The 23,102-nt window shown below is 33.9% G+C and overlaps 1 protein-coding gene across 1 annotated transcript; it reads left to right on the forward strand.

Moving 5' to 3' along the window:
* The first annotated feature begins 938 nt into the window (after nt 1–938).
* LOC141659107 (uncharacterized) lies at nt 939–18,361 on the forward strand. Its single transcript, XM_074465860.1, has 24 exons — nt 939–1,309; nt 3,501–3,581; nt 3,691–3,790; nt 3,880–3,964; nt 4,083–4,132; nt 6,249–6,328; nt 8,354–8,413; nt 9,951–10,050; nt 10,168–10,245; nt 10,771–10,835; nt 11,027–11,095; nt 11,187–11,264; nt 11,337–11,432; nt 13,322–13,392; nt 13,617–13,694; nt 13,798–13,891; nt 14,703–14,798; nt 15,632–15,834; nt 15,933–16,047; nt 16,414–16,545; nt 16,633–16,740; nt 16,814–16,923; nt 17,018–17,143; nt 17,233–18,361. The coding sequence occupies exons 1-24, from the start codon at nt 1,265–1,267 to the stop codon at nt 17,789–17,791; spliced, it is 2,679 nt and encodes an 892-aa protein (XP_074321961.1). The 5' UTR covers nt 939–1,264; the 3' UTR covers nt 17,792–18,361.
* Nucleotides 18,362–23,102: the final 4,741 nt, after the last annotated feature.

Below are 23,102 nucleotides of genomic sequence, written 5' to 3' on the forward strand. Positions count from 1 at the left end.
TGATAGCATCGTTCACGGGCTGCAATAATAAGACGTTGGAGAACGTCCTGACATGATTTCCTGGATCGCCAGTACCATCATATGTTTTGATGGAGGGCATCTTAAACTTTCTTGATATTTGGGCAATCATTATCTCTTCAGTGAATTATGGGTTTGGATCATCAGGATCTCCTAGGGGCATCAAGTCACTTGGATCGGCCCTTGGGGTCGCAACTCCTCTCCTTGGCATTAGACCTTTTAGGTCTACGATATGAGAAAAATCTCTAGGTCTCATTGTTTGTTGGGGTCTCGGTGTCTGATGGATCTCCATGTCACGCTTCAACCTTTGGATCTCAGGTTGATGAGCCCTAATCCTCTCTTATATATCTTGGGGAATTGTCCCTTGGGTGCTCTTAGGCTATTGATAGTCACACTGCACTGGCTCCTTACCAGGGCATCGACTCGATAAAATGGGCTCGACTCGATAAAATAAGCTCGACTCGACTCACACTCGTTTTTAAGCTCAAGCTCAAACTCATTTTCGGGCTCGATTAAAAAATTTGATACGCTCGAAAACCCGCGAACAGCTCGAACTCGACTCAATTAATTTATAGATCGAGTTTGAACAAAATTTTCAGGCTCGATTTTTTTTGGGATCAACTTGACTCGATAAAAAAACTCAAACTCAAATTTAATAAATACAAACTCGACTCGAATTACACACCTACGGAACCAAAGACATGATATAATAATTAATATCTCAAATTCAGTATAATAATCCAATTAGTAATCCGATTACTCGTTACAATCAATCGGATACCCTTTTCTCAACCAAACTACCCTTACACATTTACCCTCAGCAGTAGATAAAATTTAAAATAAAATATATATACGTAGATGACGTTTTATATATTGTTATTATAATTATAATTTTGAGAGAGATTCAGTGTAAATAATTTCAATTTTATAATTGTGCCTTGTTAAAGAAAGCTCTCAAGCTCGTTCACAAACACACACTCCCCTAACAAAAACTCTAGAGAGAGAGAGATACACACCCCCGAAGCTTCACTGCACGACACATTATACACACACATATCTACCGTACGTAACGCAAATCGCTACCGTTACGTTGCGCCTAGGGTTTTAAAATGATCTTCTTATCTTAATTTCACTATCTTCCCCCTTTTATTTCATCTCTAAACCCTAATTTCAGCGATCTCAATTGCTCAATTTGGGCGAATTAGAGTGCTAATTGCGATTCGCAGGAGTGGAATTGGAGGTTGTTATGGGCGCACAGGAGAAATCGCCGTCTGCGACTAGTTCGATGCAGGTTTGATGCTTTTATCTTGTTTCGAATCGTTGATTTTATGTACATGTGTGTTTATATGTTGTAATTGAGCTGTTTTAATTGATTGAGGTTGTTTGTTAGTGTAATTGATGATGTTGTATGTTTGTGTGTATGTGTATGTATAGGTGTGTATTGAATTTGGGATTAAGTAGTTTTTTTTTGTACTGGAATGAGTTTTTTTGTGTTTGCGGGTTGAGATTTTGTGATGCAAGTAGTTGATGTGGAGTGGAATGAGGTTTTTTGTGGTGTAGTGCACGTTAGTGTAAAATTAAGGAAGTTGGGGGATTTTGGACGGTTTCGATGTGTTTGTTGTTAAAGGAAGTTGAGTTGCGTATTGAGTATAGAGCTCCTTTACTTTTTTCTGTTAGTTGAGCTAAAGTTGGAGATTCTGATATTGTCATTTTCGGCTATGTGGGGATATTTAGTTTATTTTTGTTTGTCATTCATTATTTTGCGTGTCAAGTTTTTATTGTTACTTATTTGGTAGTGATTTGGTTCTAGCTGACATTTACTTCATTTAGGCGGCGCCCCCCTCTCTCTAAATATTTGCACATAAGGTATATGTGATTTACGTATAGCTTGACTATTGTTTTCTAAAATCAACTCTTTGATTGAACTACTGATATCATTGGTCGAGTGAAACAAGTACTGCTGCTTGTGTTTTGAGGTTTGACCATTTGTCTTTGATATTTGATCCTGGAAAAGTGAATTTTTTTAGCACATATAGAAACCTTTTTCGGCCACATGCTAAAGTGTGCATGTGTGTAAATCACAGGCGGTGAATAGAAAAAGGAGCAGAAATTTTAAATTTCCTATAGCGATTAAATTGGTTTTTTGAGTCCACGCTAAACTGAATGCAGTGGCATTTAAGAATTCAATTATAGCTTTGGCCCATGAATGGATTTCTGCTCATAAGGTCACTGGTTAATCTATTTTTCCATCTGAACACCTGTAAAACGAGTATTGCTAACCTGCAATGAACTTAAAAATCAAAAATTGAAGTCCAGTCGGATGTTTAATGATCTTTCGTTTTAAGCAAACACGTGTTAGGAAGAAAGAATGTTTAACAACTTTCCAAGATAATTAAGGAAGGATAATTGGTGAAATCAAATATCATTGTAAAATAACTCAAGATTAGTAAATTTTTTGAAACTGTGAATGCAATGTTTTATTTACTATTAGCTAAGAATTAGACCTCTGCTGCACGTTTGTGATAATCCATTTGTGTAGTGTTCATACTTGTTTTAATGCCCTTGGACTGACAATGGCAATCTGGACTTTGATGCTTGTTACAACATTTACTTAGTGACAATTGAAGACATTCCCTTTGGTTTTATTACCTAACACCTGCTTAATAATTAATACTAGCTCTTATGTGGAAGTGCTTTTCCCCCCATTTTGAAGATCCACGTAATTGTATAGTAGATTGCATAATAGTTGCTGCTTTAATGACTTCTGAATTCCATATATACGTATTCACTAGTCTTATCAATATAAATCGTATAATTAAGAAGGGCCTAAATTGGGGACATGCATACTGACAACAACTGTAGAAGGCCTGGGAAGAAGGCTGTTTCAAGTCCCACAAAAATAGAGACACATCTTATTGAGTTGGCAATAGCTGAAACCAAACTGAAAAAGTGAATATAATGAAAAAATTGAAAAGAGAAGGAGAAAATACCTGATAATGTCAAAGTAAATATAAATTTGAAGGTTAGAGTTCTCTTCTTTTTGTGTGATTTCCATACGAATTTAGCCTGATTTTTCCAGGGGGTTACTGAAGAGTTGCTAGTAATAGGATTGTGAATGCTTATTTGCAATCATTTAGTCATTGATTTTTAAAAGATTTCTCACATCAGTGGTCTCAAATCTAGATTGTTTATAATTTGTATTCAAAGATTCTGGCATCATTCATAAATGCTAACGGATGCGGCTAGATACTATGGGCAGCATATCTTTACTGGGCCGCATGGCTATAAATATGATGCATGTCTTTCCTCTCGGACTTCATAATTTATTTTTTAGCTTGATGGTGCCATAAATTTAGGGCAATTAATTGAATTTTTGCCCAGCTGTTTTTCCTTTTCTATTAGTGTTCGTAGTTTGATCCATGACTCCAACTCTCCTTGTGATGGCTTGAACGGACTTAGACTAATGATTGTCTTGAACTCAGCGTGTAAAGTATTATCGCCTGAATGAGGATGGGAAATGGGATGACCAAGGAACTGGGCATGTTACTGTGGATTATTTGGAGGTCTGACCATTTTTTGCCCTGTCTAAATGAATGTTAAATCCTCAACAATTGTTTGTACAAATATTTTGATTAACTTCTGGAATTCTGTTTCCCAATTTCTGTAACACAGAGATCAGAAGAGCTGGGTTTATTTGTTGTTGACGAGGATGACATTGAAACATTGCTACTGCACCGCATAAGATCGGATGATATATACAGGAAGCAAGAAGGTTAGACTTTCAGCTTTACCAATGTGTAACATGCATTGTTTTTTGGTATTAATACTTGGCTTGTTGGCCGTCTTGATTCCAATATTCAGATACAATAATCTCTTGGAGGGATCCTGAGCATTTGACCGAGGTAGCCCTTAGCTTTCAAGAAACTACTGGATGCTCATATATATGGTAACTAGTGTAGTTATACTATTTACCTTTCTTATGTCTGCACATGCTTTGCTTTCCTCTTATAATTTCGTCCAGGCTTAAATACTAATCCCAACTAACATCATCTTAATTTATGCAGGGATCAAATTTGTAGTGTTCAAAGGAGTCTGCAATTCAGTACTCTTACTAGTAAGTGGATTGCTTCCTTGTCTATAGTAATGTAGGCATGCCTTAACATAGTAGTCTTGTAATGTTTTTTTGTAACTAATCATTGCAAGTTAATATTTTTTCTACAAATTATTATCTGTTACAAGTATAACTGATAGGTTCTGAAATAAATTAGAGGTCAGCTATAGTGAGGATAATATTAATGTTTGTCAAATGAAGTTAAAATTCTTAAGTATTTATAAATGACTACTTAAATTATGCCTACAAAGTAGTTTTAAGTCATGAATGAAACTAACTTATGTTGTTACTTTTGACTTGTTGAAAATTACTTGTCATACTAAAAAGCACCCCTTAATTAGATTAATTTAAGCATGTCCTTTTTTGGGATAATTAAATAGTGTACATTGTACCTTCTATGTGGCTAATCTGGCATTGGGTTCAAAATTTATTGCATACAAAAGATCTTGACATGAAGAGTGGGATTCTATTGCCTTGACAAGTTGTGTTGGGGTAAAGAGCAACCCCAACGGGTTACCTATTTTGGTCCCCTAAATTATATTAAAATAATGATTTCCTAAAATATAGAGGACGGAAACACTTTTTAACACCAATGGTGTTCCCTAAATTGGTTCCCTATATTTTAAAAGTAATATTTAATTGATATTTTAAATTATTTTAATTTATAAATGACAAAAATTCCTAATTTTAATTATCTTTTTAATCTATTCATCTCTATACTTAATTATTCAAAAGAACTAATCATATAAATACTATAATTTTACCATAAGTTAAATGATTTTTACAACTATTTGTGTATCTATATTAAATTTTAATTGATTAATTTATCAGAATAAAATTATAAATTAAATAAAAAAACAAAATAAAAATGCACAAACACACAAAACACCGGCACAATTTATACAGACAGACACTCGTAGGCACAAATTATGCCTACAAAGTAGTTTTAAGTCATGAATGAAACTAACTTATGTTGTTACTTTTGACTTGTTGAAAATTACTTGTCATACTAAAAAGCACCCCTTAATTAGATTAATTTAAGCATGTCCTTTTTTGGGATAATTAAATAGTGTACATTGTACCTTCTATGTGGCTAATCTGGCATTGGGTTCAAAATTTATTGCATACAAAAGATCTTGACATGAAGAGTGGGATTCTATTGCCTTGACAAGTTGTGTTGGGGTAAAGAGCAACCCCAACGGGTTACCTATTTTGGTCCCCTAAATTATATTAAAATAATGATTTCCTAAAATATAGAGGACGGAAACACTTTTTAACACCAATGGTGTTCCCTAAATTGGTTCCCTATATTTTAAAAGTAATATTTAATTGATATTTTAAATTATTTTAATTTATAAATGACAAAAATTCCTAATTTTAATTATCTTTTTAATCTATTCATCTCTATACTTAATTATTCAAAAGAACTAATCATATAAATACTATAATTTTACCATAAGTTAAATGATTTTTACAACTATTTGTGTATCTATATTAAATTTTAATTGATTAATTTATCAGAATAAAATTATAAATTAAATAAAAAAACAAAATAAAAATGCACAAACACACAAAACACCGGCACAATTTATACAGACAGACACTCGTATATACACACATGCAGTCATGCAGAGAAGAGAAAAAAAGAAAAGAAAAGGCAGGGGAGGGAGTATTCGGATGACATGGCATCATATAGGGGAGGAGTTTTCATCCCTCAAATAAGAGGTTTGATTTTCTCTCACCTATAATATTTAGGTAAGGGGAGGATGGTTGGAGAGGGTTTTTTGAGGGAAGACCCCCCCAAATTCTTCCACCTAAGCATATTATTGGTAAGGGATCTCTCCCCTTGGAGATGCTCTAAAGCATAAGGTTTTGATACAATATTCTTGATTTATCTTGAGGATGGAAATCTGTCTTTAATACTTCATTAGGGCCAAATATTTATTCGGGCAGGATTAGGAACAAGCAGGACTCTACTAACTAATAATGTGAAATCCTCTTCACTTGAAGAATTTTAGGCTGTTAGAATATATTAGTGGAACACAAAATGTGTTGTTAAAGATCTTATTATCCCAGTAAGTATCAAAAACTAATACCTTGTTACTGATTTTTTTTTCAGACGAGACATATCATACTATCCACAGTGAACTCAAGGATTTACCTCCAGTTGAGCTGTCTACGCTTCCTTCAATACTAAAGGTTTATACTCATGCTCAGTTTGAAATTCATTAGTTAGTGCCAAACATTTACATGCTAGTCTAGCATGTATTATCATTAGAGTCCCTGCCTCCTTGTAAAGAACATTGAAGTATTTTTGATTTAAAGTTCCCTTTATGTACAAGTATCACAGTGCTCGTGGGAGTCTATAATGTAAACAAACCATCCATCAGAGCATAGTCTTGATGGTGATGTATAACCTATAATCTGGGTTCCTTACCAGTGAGAACTTAATATTGTATACCAGTGGTCATTATCTTAATTTTTGGGTGTGGTAAGATGTTTCTTTATATGACCTCACATGATATGCTTTAAAATTAAGTTACTACCAATCCTTCAAAAATTCGTCTATATAAAGTAACATATAACACAATTAAGAATCTAACTTCGATTACACAGATTATAGATAAAAATGAAAAGTAAGCAGAATAAGTAAAATAAACCAATTTTATTTGAGATTTATGTTAAAGATATCAATAATGTATTAATGTCTACAACGCCGTTGCTTTTCCAGTTATGACATTTATGTTAACGATATCTATGATGTATTAATGTCTACAACGCTGTTTTATATAACTCTCATATATGGAAAGAAAAGTGAAATGAAGGTATATTGTTTTTTTATCATACTTCTTCTACCTCAAATCTCTTGGCTGCTTTTAATTCTTTTAATTATAGTGTTCTCTTTAAAAAGTTTTTATGATTTGCAAGTTTCTCTTGGTACTAATTTTTTTTGTTTACAATATTGTCGTTATATATTGATAATTTGTCTACAATTTTACCAATTAAAATCGTTATAGATATTAAAAAATATTTAATTGCTCCATACAGAATTTATATGATATTTTTTTTTTGTAATTATACGAAGTTTTATATCTATTTTATAAATATTCTTATGCCTTGCAGGGGTCTACACCTGCTTGTATTTTATTGTAGAAGTAGATTGGTAGTTGAAGCTTCTTTACATTACTTAGATAAAGGTGCATTGTTTCGAAAAATAGAAAAATGTGAATTTTTTTTATAGTTGTGTAGAAGTCAAGTCAGCCATTTGATCTTTCTGGACAGATGGAGTATTATTTAGTATAAAAAAAATTTGTTCAGCCAAAGAAAAATTAAGTCCCTTTTATGTATCCTTTGAGTGGTTGTGCCAGCGTATCTTTGACTGTCATGATTGGAATTAGAAATTGAGTTTGGATGGTGAGTACTCCCCTATCTTTGACTGTCATTGGAATTAGAAATTGAGTTTGGATGGTGAGTACTCCCCTATATTCTAAGGCCATTTGGTTGTTTTTTTTTGAATCACTCAGTTACTAATGGAAGTACCCTGGATATATGGGTCAGTGCATGATTGTCTTTGTTACTTTTGTCTTGATTTCTTTTGCTGTGTAGTTTTTCATTGTCCATCCCCTGAATACAGGTGTCTAACCAGCCTTATGTGAATTTTAGCATAGGGAAATAGTTATGAGATAAACTTCTTATTTTTTAATTATTTAAGTTTACTAGTGAACCTTTTCTAAGCCTGCTTTTCGTTACTATCGTAAAGATTAGATCCACTTGTGATGTATTGATATTATATTTTCAATTTTCTACGTCTTTTACTATTGTATTCACTTGCCGATTAAGATATATTTTGTCCTCTTTAACTGTTGAAGTGTAGTAGTTTATTTATTGTTCTGCACCACCTAGAACTTGCACTGGTATGCATTCACCGCCAGCTCCATATCTTTTTCTTTTTCATGCCGACCTCACTTTGACAATTTTTTTACAGTTTCCAATGTGAAATCAATCATTTCCAAACTAATTTCGTTTAAAATATATTATTACTAATGGTAGACAAACTTGTATGTTAAGAAGGATTACATTTGTTTTTGGACTCTTAAACAAAATAAAGTGGGATATTTTTTTGGGATGGAGTCGAATTATTTTGAATGAGTAATGAAATGCACGTCTTTAATGGCAACTTGTCTTCTCAATTGTTTATTATTATATCAATTTTGTACTTTGCAGGCTGTGGTTGAGAGCAGCAACGCTGACCAGTGCCGCGTGGCAGAACTCATATCACATGATGTAAGATATGTTGATTTTTATCATTTTGTGTGGATCATAATTTACCATCTTAATTTAGTTACTGGATCATTTCATCTTATTGCGGTTCATGTGCCTGCTAAACTTATCTTATAATATTAATTAAAATATAAGTAGATTATGGATCATTCCATTTCAGTTGATAACTTTCCAGTAATCAAGGTTATTGTGGTGGTGGGGACTGGGGTCCCTAGTGGATATCCAGGACTATATTTCGGAATGTGGGTCCATGGCTGCCAAATCATGCATCTGATGTTCATATGTAAAGTTTGATTAATGTTTATATATAAATATATGCATCTACATATTATAATAGATACTATTGCAAATTCTATATTTTAGGTAGACAAATAAAATACATGATCTATGGATTACTTGCTGAATGTTAATAGTGAATGCAATATATCTTAAGTATATGTTACTCCACCTTTCCGCCTAATTAGTAATATTTGGGTTAGGCACGAAGATTAAAAAAAATTGAAGAAAGGAGAATGAAACGTTTATTGGTCGTAATATGTTGTTCTAGGGAATGTTAAGAAGTGTTTGGGACATACTAGAAACAGAAGTTCTAAGAGATGGGTGGGAGTTGGGACGGAGGGAGTACCATACTTATGATAATCTTGGATTATTATAAATAAGAAAGAAGTACATTATTACGTAAAATACATAATTATATATATTAATCGAATTATATCCGATATGTATAAAAAAATTTATCTGCAGGTCCGCTAGTATTTATGTAATCTGATAATTATACACGTACTTATGTATAATCAAAATTAACCTGTGGCAACACCCAAAGAAGTTTCTTTAAAAGGTAACCGTCGCGGTGCAAGAATAAATATAGCTGTGATTGTTAAGATACTTCTTAATTTTTGTTTTATTTATATCATTTTGGCACATAGTTCAATGTCAAAAATTATAACAAACACATATAAGGGACCATTGTGACAAAACTTACTACGTGACCTCTAGTTTAATCAATTTCAGTCTGACCATACTAGTAAACATGGATTTAATAGATTCTTTCCGTTGAGTAATACATGTTCCATATGAGGCTTTGCTCTATCACCTTAAGGTTTTAGATGAGTTTGTTACTTGACATTAAATTAGAGCTTGGTTTCTCAGGTTTGAGTCCTCCCACCCCGAATTAAATTGTTTTTGTCTGTTCTGTTTGGGTACGGTCTTCCGTGTGCTGTATGTCCGTTTCATACGATTGAGATGAGTGTTGTATAATATATGATCTATATAAGGCCTTCATAACACATCAAGGTTTTAGATGATTTGATTACGTAACAAATTTGAAGTGTCCTCGTTATTTAAATACCTAAATAAACCGTTAATTCTAAGTAGGTATTAATGTAGTTGATGTTTATATTTACCCCGAAAGTCAAGATTCAACAAATAATGATCTCAGCAGGATGTTGTAATTCTCTCACCTGTTATATCCCCACCTTCCTGTATGTTGTCACTTGTTATTAATGACTCGGGTGTTTCTAATGAATTACTATTTATGCAGCAAGATTTCTTCCGCAAGCTAATGGACCTATTTAGGATCTGCGAAGATTTGGAAGATGTTGATGGCCTTCATCTGATATTTAAGATAGTCAGAGGGATCGGTTAGTGTCCTTATTCTCTTGCATCTGCTCTCACACGTTATGAATATATCTCCATACACAGACCACAAAGCAGGTTACTCTTTCCTACAAGTGATATTAGCATATTGTTATTTGCAGTTTTACTCAATTCTGCTCAGATCTTCGAGAGAATATTTGGGGAGGAGTTGATCATGGACATCTGTGGATGCCTTGAATGTAAGTTTTTTCACTTTGGCATAAAAATTCTTTCCTACAATTATTGTGGTCACGACTCACGACTAGACTATATATTTCTAATTTTATTATATAAGTATTATATATCTCATGCCCTAGATGTCAAACATCTTCTGAAGTGGTGGCAAAAATCTTAATTTGATTATTGGTAAAAAAACTGCTTTTTAGATCAAGAGTCCACTGGATTAGCCACCATTTGTAAAATGCCAGGCCCAATTCCAAGCCTGAACCCCACAGGCCTAATGTGTACTTAATAACTTAACAACCCACAACATGCTGATCCAAAATTTCTAGCTACTTTGGTACATAAAGTTCAAGACTAGTACTTATAAAGTTATGCAGACTTAACCACTTAATTGAAGTGGGATGTTACTGGAAGTATTAAAATTTTCGTAAAATGACAATTACTATTATATTTGTGTGCATACTATATATTGCAAGTTTTAGGCCGTGTTTAACCCAATTTTTTGTTTTTAAACTGTGGTTTGTATTGATTGTTTTCTGCAGATGACCCTGAACTACCTCACGTCCATCATCGTGTATTCTTAAAAGAGCACGTGGTATTCAAGGAGGTACATGCTTCTTGCTTCTTTTTGTTCTCTCTTGTCCTATTATTTGTGTGTTTGTATGTGCAAGGGCCAGCTATGCAATTGCATGTCTTAATTTAGCCATCAACTGTGATGTTGGCAAGTGTTGGAACAGGGTTAATATATTGTAGAACTAACAGTATCACATCTTGCTGTGTATACTTTCATCTGTTTAGGCCATACCTATTAAGGATCCCCAGGTCTTGTCAAAGATACATCAGACATACAAAATTGGTTACCTAAAGGTGAGGAATATAAACATTTTTATTATTGTTTTCTGACATACTTTCCAGTTTGTCCTTGTGACTAGATTTCACCGTGCAATTTCTCTTTTAGGATGTTGTTCTATCCAGAATATTAGACGAAGCTACAACTGCAAGCTTAAATTCCATTATTCACTCGAATAATGCATATGTAAGTGCCTCATTTTTTTTCACAAGGCGTGGCCTTGGTAGTTTCGATCCTAATTATTTTAGTTATGTGTAGGTTGTTTCTATGCTGAAAGATGATAGTACCTTTATCCAAGAACTGTTTGCAAGAATGAAATCCCCTGAAACTCCTGCTGAATCAATGAAGGATTTGGTAGGTTCTGATCTTTGTTTAGTTAATTCAGCGTGTTCTCCTGCAATTAGGACTAACTGTACATGAAAATTTCACTTCTAAACATCTGGTTGTATTTCAACATCTCTAGAATGAGCTAGATTTTTCATGGTATCTGTGTGCTTGGGATTTGGCTAAGAAAATTATTAATTGGTTTAAATAAACTTAATTATCCATGGATGGGTTTCGTATCCTAGTTACACTAGGGTGTCTTCTTATAATAATGCATCCATTAATGTATGTCAAATTTGATTTTGCTTGATTGGAGCTTGTGCTTATTTTTCCTGTCCTAATTGTTTCTTGCAAGAATGAAGAAGTCTTGGTGCTAAAAACGGGAGAACCAAACTACTGTTTGATAGACAGTTCATTTTCTTCCTTTTACTTGAACACTTAGTTTTCTTTTTGACTGTTAGCATCCCAGTAAATCATAAATCAATAACATCTTAATCATCGGAGATATGAACCTAGTAATTTAGCTTTTGCTCAAATATCAATGTAACACTTTGATTTGTTTCAGAATTTCTGTTAGCTTGTTTGTTTGTTTCTTATTGACAGTCATGTGTATCTCCTAAATAATTGACTTTAGATGTTCTTGACAAATAGCAATGTGAAACTATCTGCGTGGTTGTTAAAATGGAAACCAATTTTCTATTTTTCATTGTATATCAAAAATCTGTTCTCGTGGCTTCTAATACGTCTATAGCTTGTATGCTTTTGCTGAGAGTGATTTGATCATTTAACCGCAGTACTGCACCGTTAACTTATATATATGATTTTTACCATCTTGCTGTATATTACAGATCATGCTAACATAATCTTGTTGCTACACTCTATATTAATTGTTGCAATTGCACAATTCATAGCTATAGCACCTCTGTTACAGTGCCTTGGCTGGGAATGTCCAACATGGATATGTGACCAAGTTTTGGAGTCGTGAATGAATGTTGTGCATGCTTTTGGTCTTAAATGATGTGTCTTGCGTTAAATAATTTTAAAAACATGTCCATCAGCTGTTTTCATGACTGGTTGCACAGGAAATGTTGTACTTGAATGTTTGTGAGTAATGTAATAGGGTGCACTTGATGGCATTCTTGTCAGTAGTATCATATGCTCAATAGTAGCAAGCAAACTAAATATATCACTTTAAGGCACTACTGTGTTATTTCAATGCTGCTACCAGAAACTTTACCTTTTTTAGTAGCCAAGTACGGCCTTTTCTAGTGTGTAGTTGGGACTTAATTTAGCTGGCCTGACTGTGTATTATTAAAATAGTATTCCCTTCATTCCAATAGATTCTTAACATTTGAAATGGAGTTATCGACACGCATATTAAGGCTATTATCTAGTATAGTTACATACATTATTTTTAAAACTTTTTTCTTCTGAATGAATATTAAATGTTTAAATTTCAAATTAAAAAAAGAAAATTTTCAAAATAAGTTATGGGACTATACTAGATAAGAGCTGTAAAATGTGTGCGGAACCCTCTCTTGCAAATGTTAAGAATCTAGTGGGACGGAGGGAGTAATGTGTTTTATTTCATAGAACATGCAGCAGAGGTCTGTATATTATTGGATGTGGCTGGATGCACAGATGTAACTTTGTGGCTAACATTTGCTAGCCTGCTCCTGTGTCGTCTGTTGTAGTATGTAGATGATTGTGTCTTTTCTTATCGTAGGGAAGTCGATAATCTAATATACGGTTACAGGTTTTGTAAATGGTCTGAATAAGTCTACTGCTGTTACATGTTGATCAAAGTCTGCATTACAACCATAGCATGATATCTCTAGTCAGAAATAGTTTCTATTACTAGCACATTTGACATTAATACTAAGAATATTGTGAATTCTTGTTTGTTCTCATGGAAATAGGTGCTCTTCCTGCATGAGTTTTGTAATCTAAGCAAGAGTCTGCAGATGGTGCACCAACTTCGGTTATATAGGTAATTTAGGTTATGTCTGCTTGTATTGCTTTCTGTTTGTTATCTGGTGGATTAAAGATTGCTATTACATGTTTCTTGATTTTCGAGAGGTTCTGCTTTTGCTCATATATATAACGCTTATATTTATACAGATTTAAATGTTTTTGGTACACACTATGTGTATGTATGCATCTTGATACCTGTACAATATTTCTGATACATGTGCAATATTTATATCATTGTAGGGATTTCTTGAACGAAGGAATTATCGACATCATTACCAATATTTTGCAGAGTCAAGACAAAAAGATTATATTAACTGGGTAATGAATATAGTTTCTCTCTTATTATTTGATTATTGTATAATGTCTTTTATGTGTGTTGGCCAAATTAGGCAACTAATGGTGAGTGATTCAATGGATGCAGGACAGACATCTTCATTCTTTTCTTGAATCAAGACTCGAATCTCACTCGTTCTTTTGTCACTAGGAAGGAAGGTGTCCCTCTTCTTGGACTTCTGGTATGTTTTTTCATTGCTAAATTGAAGTAGCATAAGTTTGTTCCCATAATCCCAAATGATTATACTTGGAAGTAGTCTTCTCGTGCCCTGATGTATTCATGGTCGTAGTATTATGTTCCCTACATACTCTGTAATCACTTAAAGAAATCTTGGAAATGATCTGCCAGAAAATTTGATAAAATCTTACTTTTTAGCTTAATGCTCTCTTTGAATCACGAGTTAGGTGCATGTAGTTATACTTGTCATTCTAAGATGCCCTTAAAATACATAGATTTAGTGATCTCTTTCAAGATGACGGTCCTGCATGAACTTGTATATTAGTGTTGACTGAAAGTCTGAATACTTCAATAAGGTTGAGTGTGTATAAAGCATATGTTTAAGGAGTGTGTATAAAGCATATGTTTAAGGATTAGTTATTATTTAGGCCCAATGATCTATATATATGAAAATATAAATTTTATTTATAGGATTGTCTAAAGTTCGTAAACCTAAAGAATGATTTATGAGTCGGTGAAGGCTTGTAAAGATGTATTATGTATCTTTAGAGAGAAGTGACCAAAATGGAAAATGAAATACTTGAAAGCTTAAATCTTTGAGTGTCAAAATAATTTTACGTATTGCACCGCATGGCAGCAATGTAGATAAGTAGGTCTGTAGATGACTGGCATTAGTTTCTACAGTCTACACTATAGCAAAGGTGGGGGTCCTTAGCTATTGACACATCGTATTTATTATGTTTAGACTTTAGAGTATTGCATTTATGCTTTTAACATGAAAAAGTGAAATTGCATTTATGTTTTCTCCTCGGTAGGTAAAAGGGATGCTTACAGATTTTGGTGATGATATGCATTGTCAGTTTCTCGAAATTCTACGCAGTCTTTTGGACTCATATGCCTCAGGATCACAGGTGCCTTTCATTTACTCCTTTAGATTAAGTGGTCGTAAGAAGTTTTGAATTATATATAGATGCCACTTATTTGTCATGATTTTTACGGGAAAGTTTATTATAAGAAACTGGGAAGTGGGGATCCACAAGTGAACAAAGATTAGTTGTGTTGACAATTAGGGCCAGGCTTGCCTAGGTGAAATACTACTACCAGATTAGCAAATAATGGTATGCTTGGAGGCAACTGTGCTTTATTTGAGTAATGAGTATTGCTGCTGGAGTCCTTACCTAAATATGCTTAATTCGCCACCCCAGTGTGAAAGTAACAATTATTTGTTGGCACTATAAACAAAAATGATTTTCTAATCGCTTATGAGATTATTTTTCTTTCTCCTGGGTAGGGAGATCTGCTACTCCATAAATGAAAATGATGGCTTTGAGTGCTCTAGTTGCCACTTGCCAACAGTATTGTATTCTGATAAACCAGTATCTGCATTTGCCATTTGTGCTGTGATATTTGACATGCTTTTGTTCAGTGAAGTTTAAACTAGTTTAAATTATATTATAAACCAAGTTTCTGTTATACTCATTCACCATTAGAGGCCTTGTTTATTGCCTCGTGAATTTCTTCCGGACACAATTATTGTGATTAGTTATATCTTTATAGTATTTGCATCAATGCTCTTTGTTCTTATACTATTGGTACCACAAGTTTTGTTGGTTGTACATTACCTTTTAGGCCATTAACTTTTATTTTACTTTCTTGGATTATTTAGCGACATTCAGGTGTGGCCATGTGGTAGTTTTCAACATTTTTTTTTTGTGTTTAATGAGTGGTATCTGATCTTTGGCAGAGAGATACAATCATTGAGATTTTTTACGAGAAGCATTTGGGTCAACTAATCGAAGTGATTACTTCATCATGCCCTCCGAGTAGCTCTGGTCAAACCATTAGCAGATCTTCTGTCTCACAATTTACCAGTGCGAAACCTGAAATACTTCTAAACATCTGCGATCTCCTATGCTTCTGTGTTTCACATCATCCATTTAGAATCAAGTAATCACGTGGCTTATTGTGTTTTTATGTGGTTTTAAAAGTTTTAGCAGTAAAAACTAATAAGTAATGTTTTAACATTTTTCCATTATTGGCTACAGGTGCAACTTCCTTCTTAATAATGTTATAGACAAGGTTTTGTTTCTTACTCGAAGGAGAGAAAAGTACCTAGTAGTTGCTGCTGTTCGATTTGTCAGAATTCTGATCTCTCGCAATGTAAGTGTGACCTTCTGCATGGTATATCCCCTTCCCCTAATTTTATCTAGGCATATGATTCTTTCATCTTTTACATGAAAGTGGTCTGTATCTTGTCAACTTTGATTTCATTTAGTTAAATGTCATGGGATTTCTGGTTAGAAACGAACGTGAGTAGTACCCCTTCCCCCTTCCCCCTTCCCCCTTCCTATCAAATTCCCTTCTGAGGCCACTTTTTGTGTCTGTGAAGTGCTCTGTTTGGTTGACAAATCTTTATTACTGCCATTTACTTTAATGAGTTATTGTGATAATTACTAGTTTATTACTAGATCCATTCTGGTCTTCGTATGAAGTCAAGTTGATTTAGCTCATTGTGATATTTTGCAGGATGATCATCTATTTAATCATATTGTGAAGAACAACCTCTTGAAACCAGTTATAGATGTTTTTGTTGATAACGGCAATCGATATAATTTATTGAACTCTGCTGTGCTGGAGTTGTTTGAGCATGTCCGGAGGGTAATTATAATATTTACCTAGTTGCAGATTGTATTTGATGAAGATAGCAGGAGGATGACTTATACCTTGACATTAAATAATTTTCAGGAAAACTTCAAGATACTAATCAAGTATATAATCAATTCCTTTTGGGGTCAGTTGGTCAACTTTGCAAACTTCTCCTCAATTCACTCCTTAAAAGTTAGATATGATCAGGTAATCGTCTTCCTTGTCGTCTATTTTACTTCTATGTTTTCATTGCCCTGGTTTCTTAATACTGGATATGTAGTCCCTGGAGAGCTTGGGTGAAAAAGGTCCAAATGATGTGTTGGAACCAAGAAGGCGAATAGATGAACGTGCTCTGGAGAAGGAAGAGGAAGATTACTTCAATGAAGACAGGTATTAGGTTTTTCTCGTACTTGTTAAATAGCTACCTTTCCTGGAACTCCACAATCGTTTTGCGCAAGGATTTTATAATTAAATGGTTAAACAGTGATGAAGAAGATTCAGCAACTGCATCTGCATCAGCATCAGCATCAGCATCAGCATCAATATCTCGTGGGAACACAATCCGTGTACAACCTCATGTATCCAATGGGTCTGTGCCTAGTCCAGTGAGGTATATTTTTATCTACCAGTTTTAGTTATTTCTTCAGACATGCAAATGTAAAACTTTTCCTTCATATTGTGTTTATTATACCTACGTAGTTCAAGAGTTGGGGGACTTGTTGACTATGATGATGATGAAGATGATGAGGATTACAAACCACCACCTAAAAAACAGTCAGAAGTGACTGAAGAAAATGAGGGAATACTGGATCCCCTGAGGTTGAAGAGAAAATCAGACTCCAAGGAGGAGCTTGAGCTGGTCAAAAGGCAACGGTTGAACAGAAATTCAAAGGCGAAAGAAGGAGTTTTGGCTGCTCTTTGCTCCACATTAAGCCAGTTACCCAGTAAGAAAATAGCCAGTGCTGTGCATAATTTTCCCCAGTCTCCAAACTCAAGCAACAACTCGAGTGACATTAATAAAGAGGAGAAAGGATCTATGGTCTGTTCCAGTGACAGTGTCGGTTCAGATGCAGAGAAATCCGAAGATCGACACTCAGATGTCAAGAAAGTGGAAAATCATCCAAGCAAGGAATCGCCTTGCCTGCAAAGTTGTGATGATAGCTTGCATAGTACCCCAGGAAATGGTCATCAGAATGCGGAAGACTGCCCTTCAATACCATCAAAACCATCAGCTGAGATGGCTGTTAATGGATCTTAAGCTAATTCAAAGCTTGTGAAATTTCAACATGTGGTATCTAATCTGGTTATGTGCATGGTGGCTGCGCTACTACTGATGCAACCCTCTGACAAATTGATCAGTTATTTAGAGGAAAATGATGCATTCTAAGTTCCCACCTCTGCTCAGTGATGATATTGTATAGGGAATTATTAGGACGGTCGAAAAGCATGATCCAGATATATTCGAGTCTGTCATCATTTAATCATCTGAAGCTTGTAGCCTTTTAGCATATGTAAACCTGTGGTAGCAGGACTTTTGAATTTTGTCAATTCTCATTTTCTATGCATAGACAGATAATCTCCAGTTTTACATGACTGAATATGTGATAGTTAAGAGGGCAATCCCTTTAAAGTTTTTCCCTTGTTGCAGTTTCTCTTTTGGTGGCTGTCCTTTGTGTAATTAGGCGTAGGTAAACTGAACTGATCTGAGCTCAAATCTTCAGTGATCCCTCACTGTAGTCATTTATAAACAATTGTACATTATAAATTCAAAGACAGGTCATGTACTGCAAAAAAGGATCTTGGTAGCATTCCCTTTTTTCTCTTTGTATATTTGTGTGTCTTTTGCAGTTTGCCGAGTTGTTTTTCAGTACTTATGATTCCCCATAGGATTGGGAGCCCGTGTTCGAAAGGTAACTATGGGATATAGTTTTAGAGGTGCAGACGCCCTAAATTTGTTTTAATTAATTTTGAATGTGATTTGGTGACATTTAAATCTTGACTTTAATTTTAAATGATCTAGATGGTAATCGCCTTTTAGTTTTAGTGTATTTTCGTAATTTGGAAATTCAGATTACCTCACTTGTTGATGGAAGTTAGCATCTTGTGTTTGGATATGCGAATAGATAATTAAATCTTATTCTGCAAAGATAAAAACCAACCAAATTTTGACTAGAGAAACTGGATGATTTTTTTTTTCAGTCAAAATATCGGGGGCAGCAAAATGTTTGAGAAGTTCTTGAGTTGTGTTATCTGTAATTACTAGTTAGGATGTACGATTACAGTCGTTAAATAATTAATATTCATCCAATAAAATTTTTAAAAAATTACATATAAGCATATTCATGACTGATATGAAATTCATTTTGGAATATAAAGGATTTTTATTTTAAATATATTAATCCACTTCAAGATCATATATATACTAGGATTTTTTGCCCGCTTCGCATGGTGCGAGATAAGATTTTTTATAAAAAAAATTAAAGATTATGTTAGTGAAGATTAGTAATAAATAATTATAAAATTATTTTCGTTTTAAAAATGTGCTAACCGGCATTAAATTGTTAGTGTTACATAGAAATATAAGACACGTTTAGTTAAGTTAAAAAGAAAGTGCCTACAAAGAAGAAACTTTTTTTTAAAAAAAATATGAATTATATTTAAGGTGATTATATATAAACTTATTTTTTTTTTTTTAGAATTATACATGAATGGTGCCACTCTATTTTGAATTATCGAAGATAGGCCATAATTGTATTAGGCTTTCCTTTTAATTATGTCTGAATATGGTATGTTAGATTGGGTTTTGTCCTAAACTGACATAGGTTAACCCATTTAGGTATAATTCACTTTCCCCTTTTGGTTTGTAGAAAAGTAACCGCTGTCTTCATTTCCTCTTGTTCTTCTCCTTTGTTACCGCATTCATCAAACTAACTGTAGGTATGGACTCATGCAACTATCTTCTTTCTTGTATTGTGGCACTTCAATCTTCCACATTTTTTAATGTTTTGTTATCATTGTTGCATTTTAGGTATGGATACTATTCCTACTTTTGTGAAGCATTTGAAGTCTTCTGACTGTGGTTCGAACAATCTGGTAAGTTTTTTGTACAACTTAACTATCTAATCTGTATAGGTGTGTTTGTAAAAGTTTGATTTAGTGGAAGTATTGTATATGTGTTTGTTTTTGTATAGATGTTGCCTCCTGCATTATGTCATCGATATGGTTCTCGTATTCCGCGCGGAGTGAAGTTAGTCCTTCGTAATGGGTATAGTTTGTGGTTAGATTATAATAGGACCGAGCAACGTCTCGAGGGTATGCATTCGTTTTATCGATTCCTGAACATCATTGATGGTGAGACCTTAATGTTTGAACATTGTGGGGGCTTCGAATGCAAAGTAACCGTTTTTAGTATGTATGAGGCTGAAATACAGTATCCTAATATGCCAAACTTTTCTTAGACTCACAACGGTATGTAATTACTTATTCACCAATTTAGGCTTACATTCCTGTTTCATAATGTAGTGTATGGATTTTTTTTGTATTTATGTTTTTGTTTGTCGAAATGCTTAAAAATGTAGTTTCAAGGGAGAATGATCATTGGAGTTTTCTTGAGCATCTGAATTGGGGACGTAAAGTATCAGATTGTATTGTAAGTGTTTTTGTTCATATACTGAAAAAATGTGCCGTATTAGTGGCAATACTAATGTATGTTATGTTTATATTAATTTATTTAATAATATAGGTTGTACCGTTTGATTTTCTGGATGTCAATGGTGTTACCCTGCCTCCGAGAGTTTATTATGAGGTTTCTAGTGAGCATGAGATTGTTGGGTCTTATTCTGAAAAAAGGGGTACAATGGTAGGGTTGGCAAACATCTGCAACATGTTAGATGTAAAAGACTTGAACGGATTAAGTATGATGATCTTCACTTTTGATGGAGTGTCGCGCTTTGCAGTAAAGGCATTTGCGAAATAAAATATTGAAACTCGCATTGGCCCTTCACTCCCTATAGTTGGTAATATTTTAATTAAATATTCTGTCTTATTTTAATATCGACTGCATGTAACAGAACTTGTAATGGAGTGTCGTAACTGTTTCCTTTTTTTGTGTAGATGAGTCATCTGCATCAAATAGAACTGCATTTCAGTTTGTGGTTCAAGGTTTTCAGATGCTAGAGTATGAGCATGGAGTGGTATATTCGACTCATTCTTCCCTCTGTTTTGTGTACATGTTTTCTCAATTCTTCTCTGTGTTTCGTTTTGAATATCTTTGTAAAAATTAAAGAATGATCTTATCGTAATAACAATTTTTTGTTTAATATTCTTTATGTAGGATATACCTGTGGAATACCGGCGGTTGTGGAAATCTTGGTTGAAGACTGATCAGATTACGGCATATGTTGGTATGCGTTGCTGGACGTTGGAAATTCGCCATCGACGCGATCGGAAGCGATGCACACTCAACTCTGGGTGGAGAACATTTCGCACGGATTTGAACTTGGAAGAGGGAGATGTGTGTGTTTTTGAGTGGATGAATGACACGATAAGGAACTTCAACGTGCGCATTGTGAAGAGTAATGTTTCTGCTTAGAAGTCCTTAACCACAATATCTTTTCTAGTCATGTCTGAACGTTATTACAAACGCTGTTTAATCCTTTTCAATCTGTGTAACTCAGCTGAAGTTATTATGGTCTGTTTTGGTACATTGATGTATGGAATGTTTGCTTGGTTTGTTATGTAATGAAAGTATGAAGCCCTGTTTCTTATTTTGTTGGATAAAATATGTTCTGTTCTTTGAAAATATTTAATATCTTATTTTGTATAAACTGAAGAAGTGTGTACTGAATGTAGATATAGATTGTGCATACTAATGACTGGAATAAGATGCATACATATATATGGAATCAGTTATAGTTTACTGAGTACAAAAGTTTTTTCGATAATGAACAGAAGTTGGATTGTAAGCAAAAATGCTGCGTACTTAGTTTCCTTACTGCTTGGCATTTGAGTAGATGAACTCCTTAGTTGTCATAATCAAGTTGGGAAATATCATCAAGATGGTATGATGCTCCCCTTGGCTGTAATATTAATAGAGAAGTTGTAAAAAATAAACAGAGACGATATTGATGTTAATGATTGGAAATTACCTCAAATGTTGAAGTTGATGTATTAGGCATTGGTAGTGATTCCTCTTTGATCTCCTGTTTCACAGTCCAACCAACAAAAATACCATTCACTTCATAGATTTTGTTTTGGTTTTCTATATTATCCTTGGTGATCAACATTTTCATAGTGTAGTCCTGTGCCTGTAGCATTTTGATGGCTGGTGGCAAAGCATCATCCTTGCATTTTTTGAGAAATGAAATATTTAATATATTTGTTGTTAAAATTTATGCGAAGAATGAAATTGACAATTACCTGTCTCTCTAGCTTGAAGACATTTTTCCCCAGCAAAGTTCTTACTTCTCTGTCGAACAACACAATTTCACACTGTCCGCTTGAATCAGAAGCTGAAGCGTAGATCCTAAACCTGTAACATAGATTAGTTAGTGTATTGCAAGAGACTAATAGGATTTATTATTGTACGTAGACACTGTTAAATGCAAATTTTACTTTTTGTTTGGGTACGGAATAATTCTTTTGCATCTACTGCATGAATAGTTGTCGTTGTCTTTTTCAATCTCTTTGTAGCAAGAGGTGCAAACAACATATTTCCAGCCTTTTGTTTCATGTATGTAGTTGATTGTGGCTTTACAAATCACCTCATCCTACCAAATGAAATTTCCATTAGAGTACAGAAGTAATTGTCATTAGTAAATAAGATTATGATGAGCTTATCTGACCTCAATGTATTCAGCTCCTAGTTCAGTGACATCTAGGAATGTATATTGTCTGTATGTTTTCCTCTTGACAGAGGATTGTGTGTGAGAGAAATTAGGTCCTTTTGACTTAACAGTAGGAAAACTTTTATAGTTGTACAATAGGATTTACATTGTAAGTATGATACAATAATTTAAGATTTGGCTTACAATTTTCGTAGTTGATTTACACTGTGATGTTCATAGTTTAAGAAGAACTTTGTGGGCGAGTAATTGCAAATATCAATCTCCTCTGATATTAAAGTCTAAATGCTATAAAATTATTGTAGAATGCACATATGAATGGAAATTTAAGAATGAGTATAGTTAGAAATCATGAATACCATGCCAGGATGTCACACGTCCACTGGCAATTATCAGTATTTTAGTGTCCTCTGTCACATTTTCAATGGCTGTTGAAAACTCTTCAACCATTGTGTTCCAGAATGTTACATTGATTTTCCTCCTTCACAAAACACATAAATTTCATGGATGACAAAATTTGCATATTCTGTACTTCATTAAAGCATGTAGATGGAATGTTTACCTTCCATCAGTAATTTTGAACTTGAGGAAAGATTTTCCTTGCTGGGACTGCTTAATTGTTAGTCTGTCTGCATCTTGGATAACAACTATTACATCTATAAAATAATTTATTTCATTGTCATTTGCAGTGAAGATCTACTTTGCATAAACATGGTAAGAAGGTAG

This window comes from Apium graveolens, chromosome 5 (assembly GCF_009905375.1).
Source record: "Apium graveolens cultivar Ventura chromosome 5, ASM990537v1, whole genome shotgun sequence".
Classification (NCBI taxonomy): domain Eukaryota; kingdom Viridiplantae; phylum Streptophyta; class Magnoliopsida; order Apiales; family Apiaceae; genus Apium; species Apium graveolens.

Bases quoted from the DNA above. Each gene is read 5' to 3' on its own strand.
- LOC141659107 (XM_074465860.1), top strand. From the start codon at position 1,265: ATGGGCGCACAGGAGAAATCGCCGTCTGCGACTAGTTCGATGCAG. The intron at 3,965-4,082 runs GTAACTAGTGTA...TAATTTATGCAG, and splicing joins ACTGGATGCTCATATATATG to GGATCAAATTTGTAGTGTTC. The intron at 8,414-9,950 runs GTAAGATATGTT...CTATTTATGCAG, and splicing joins CAGAACTCATATCACATGAT to CAAGATTTCTTCCGCAAGCT.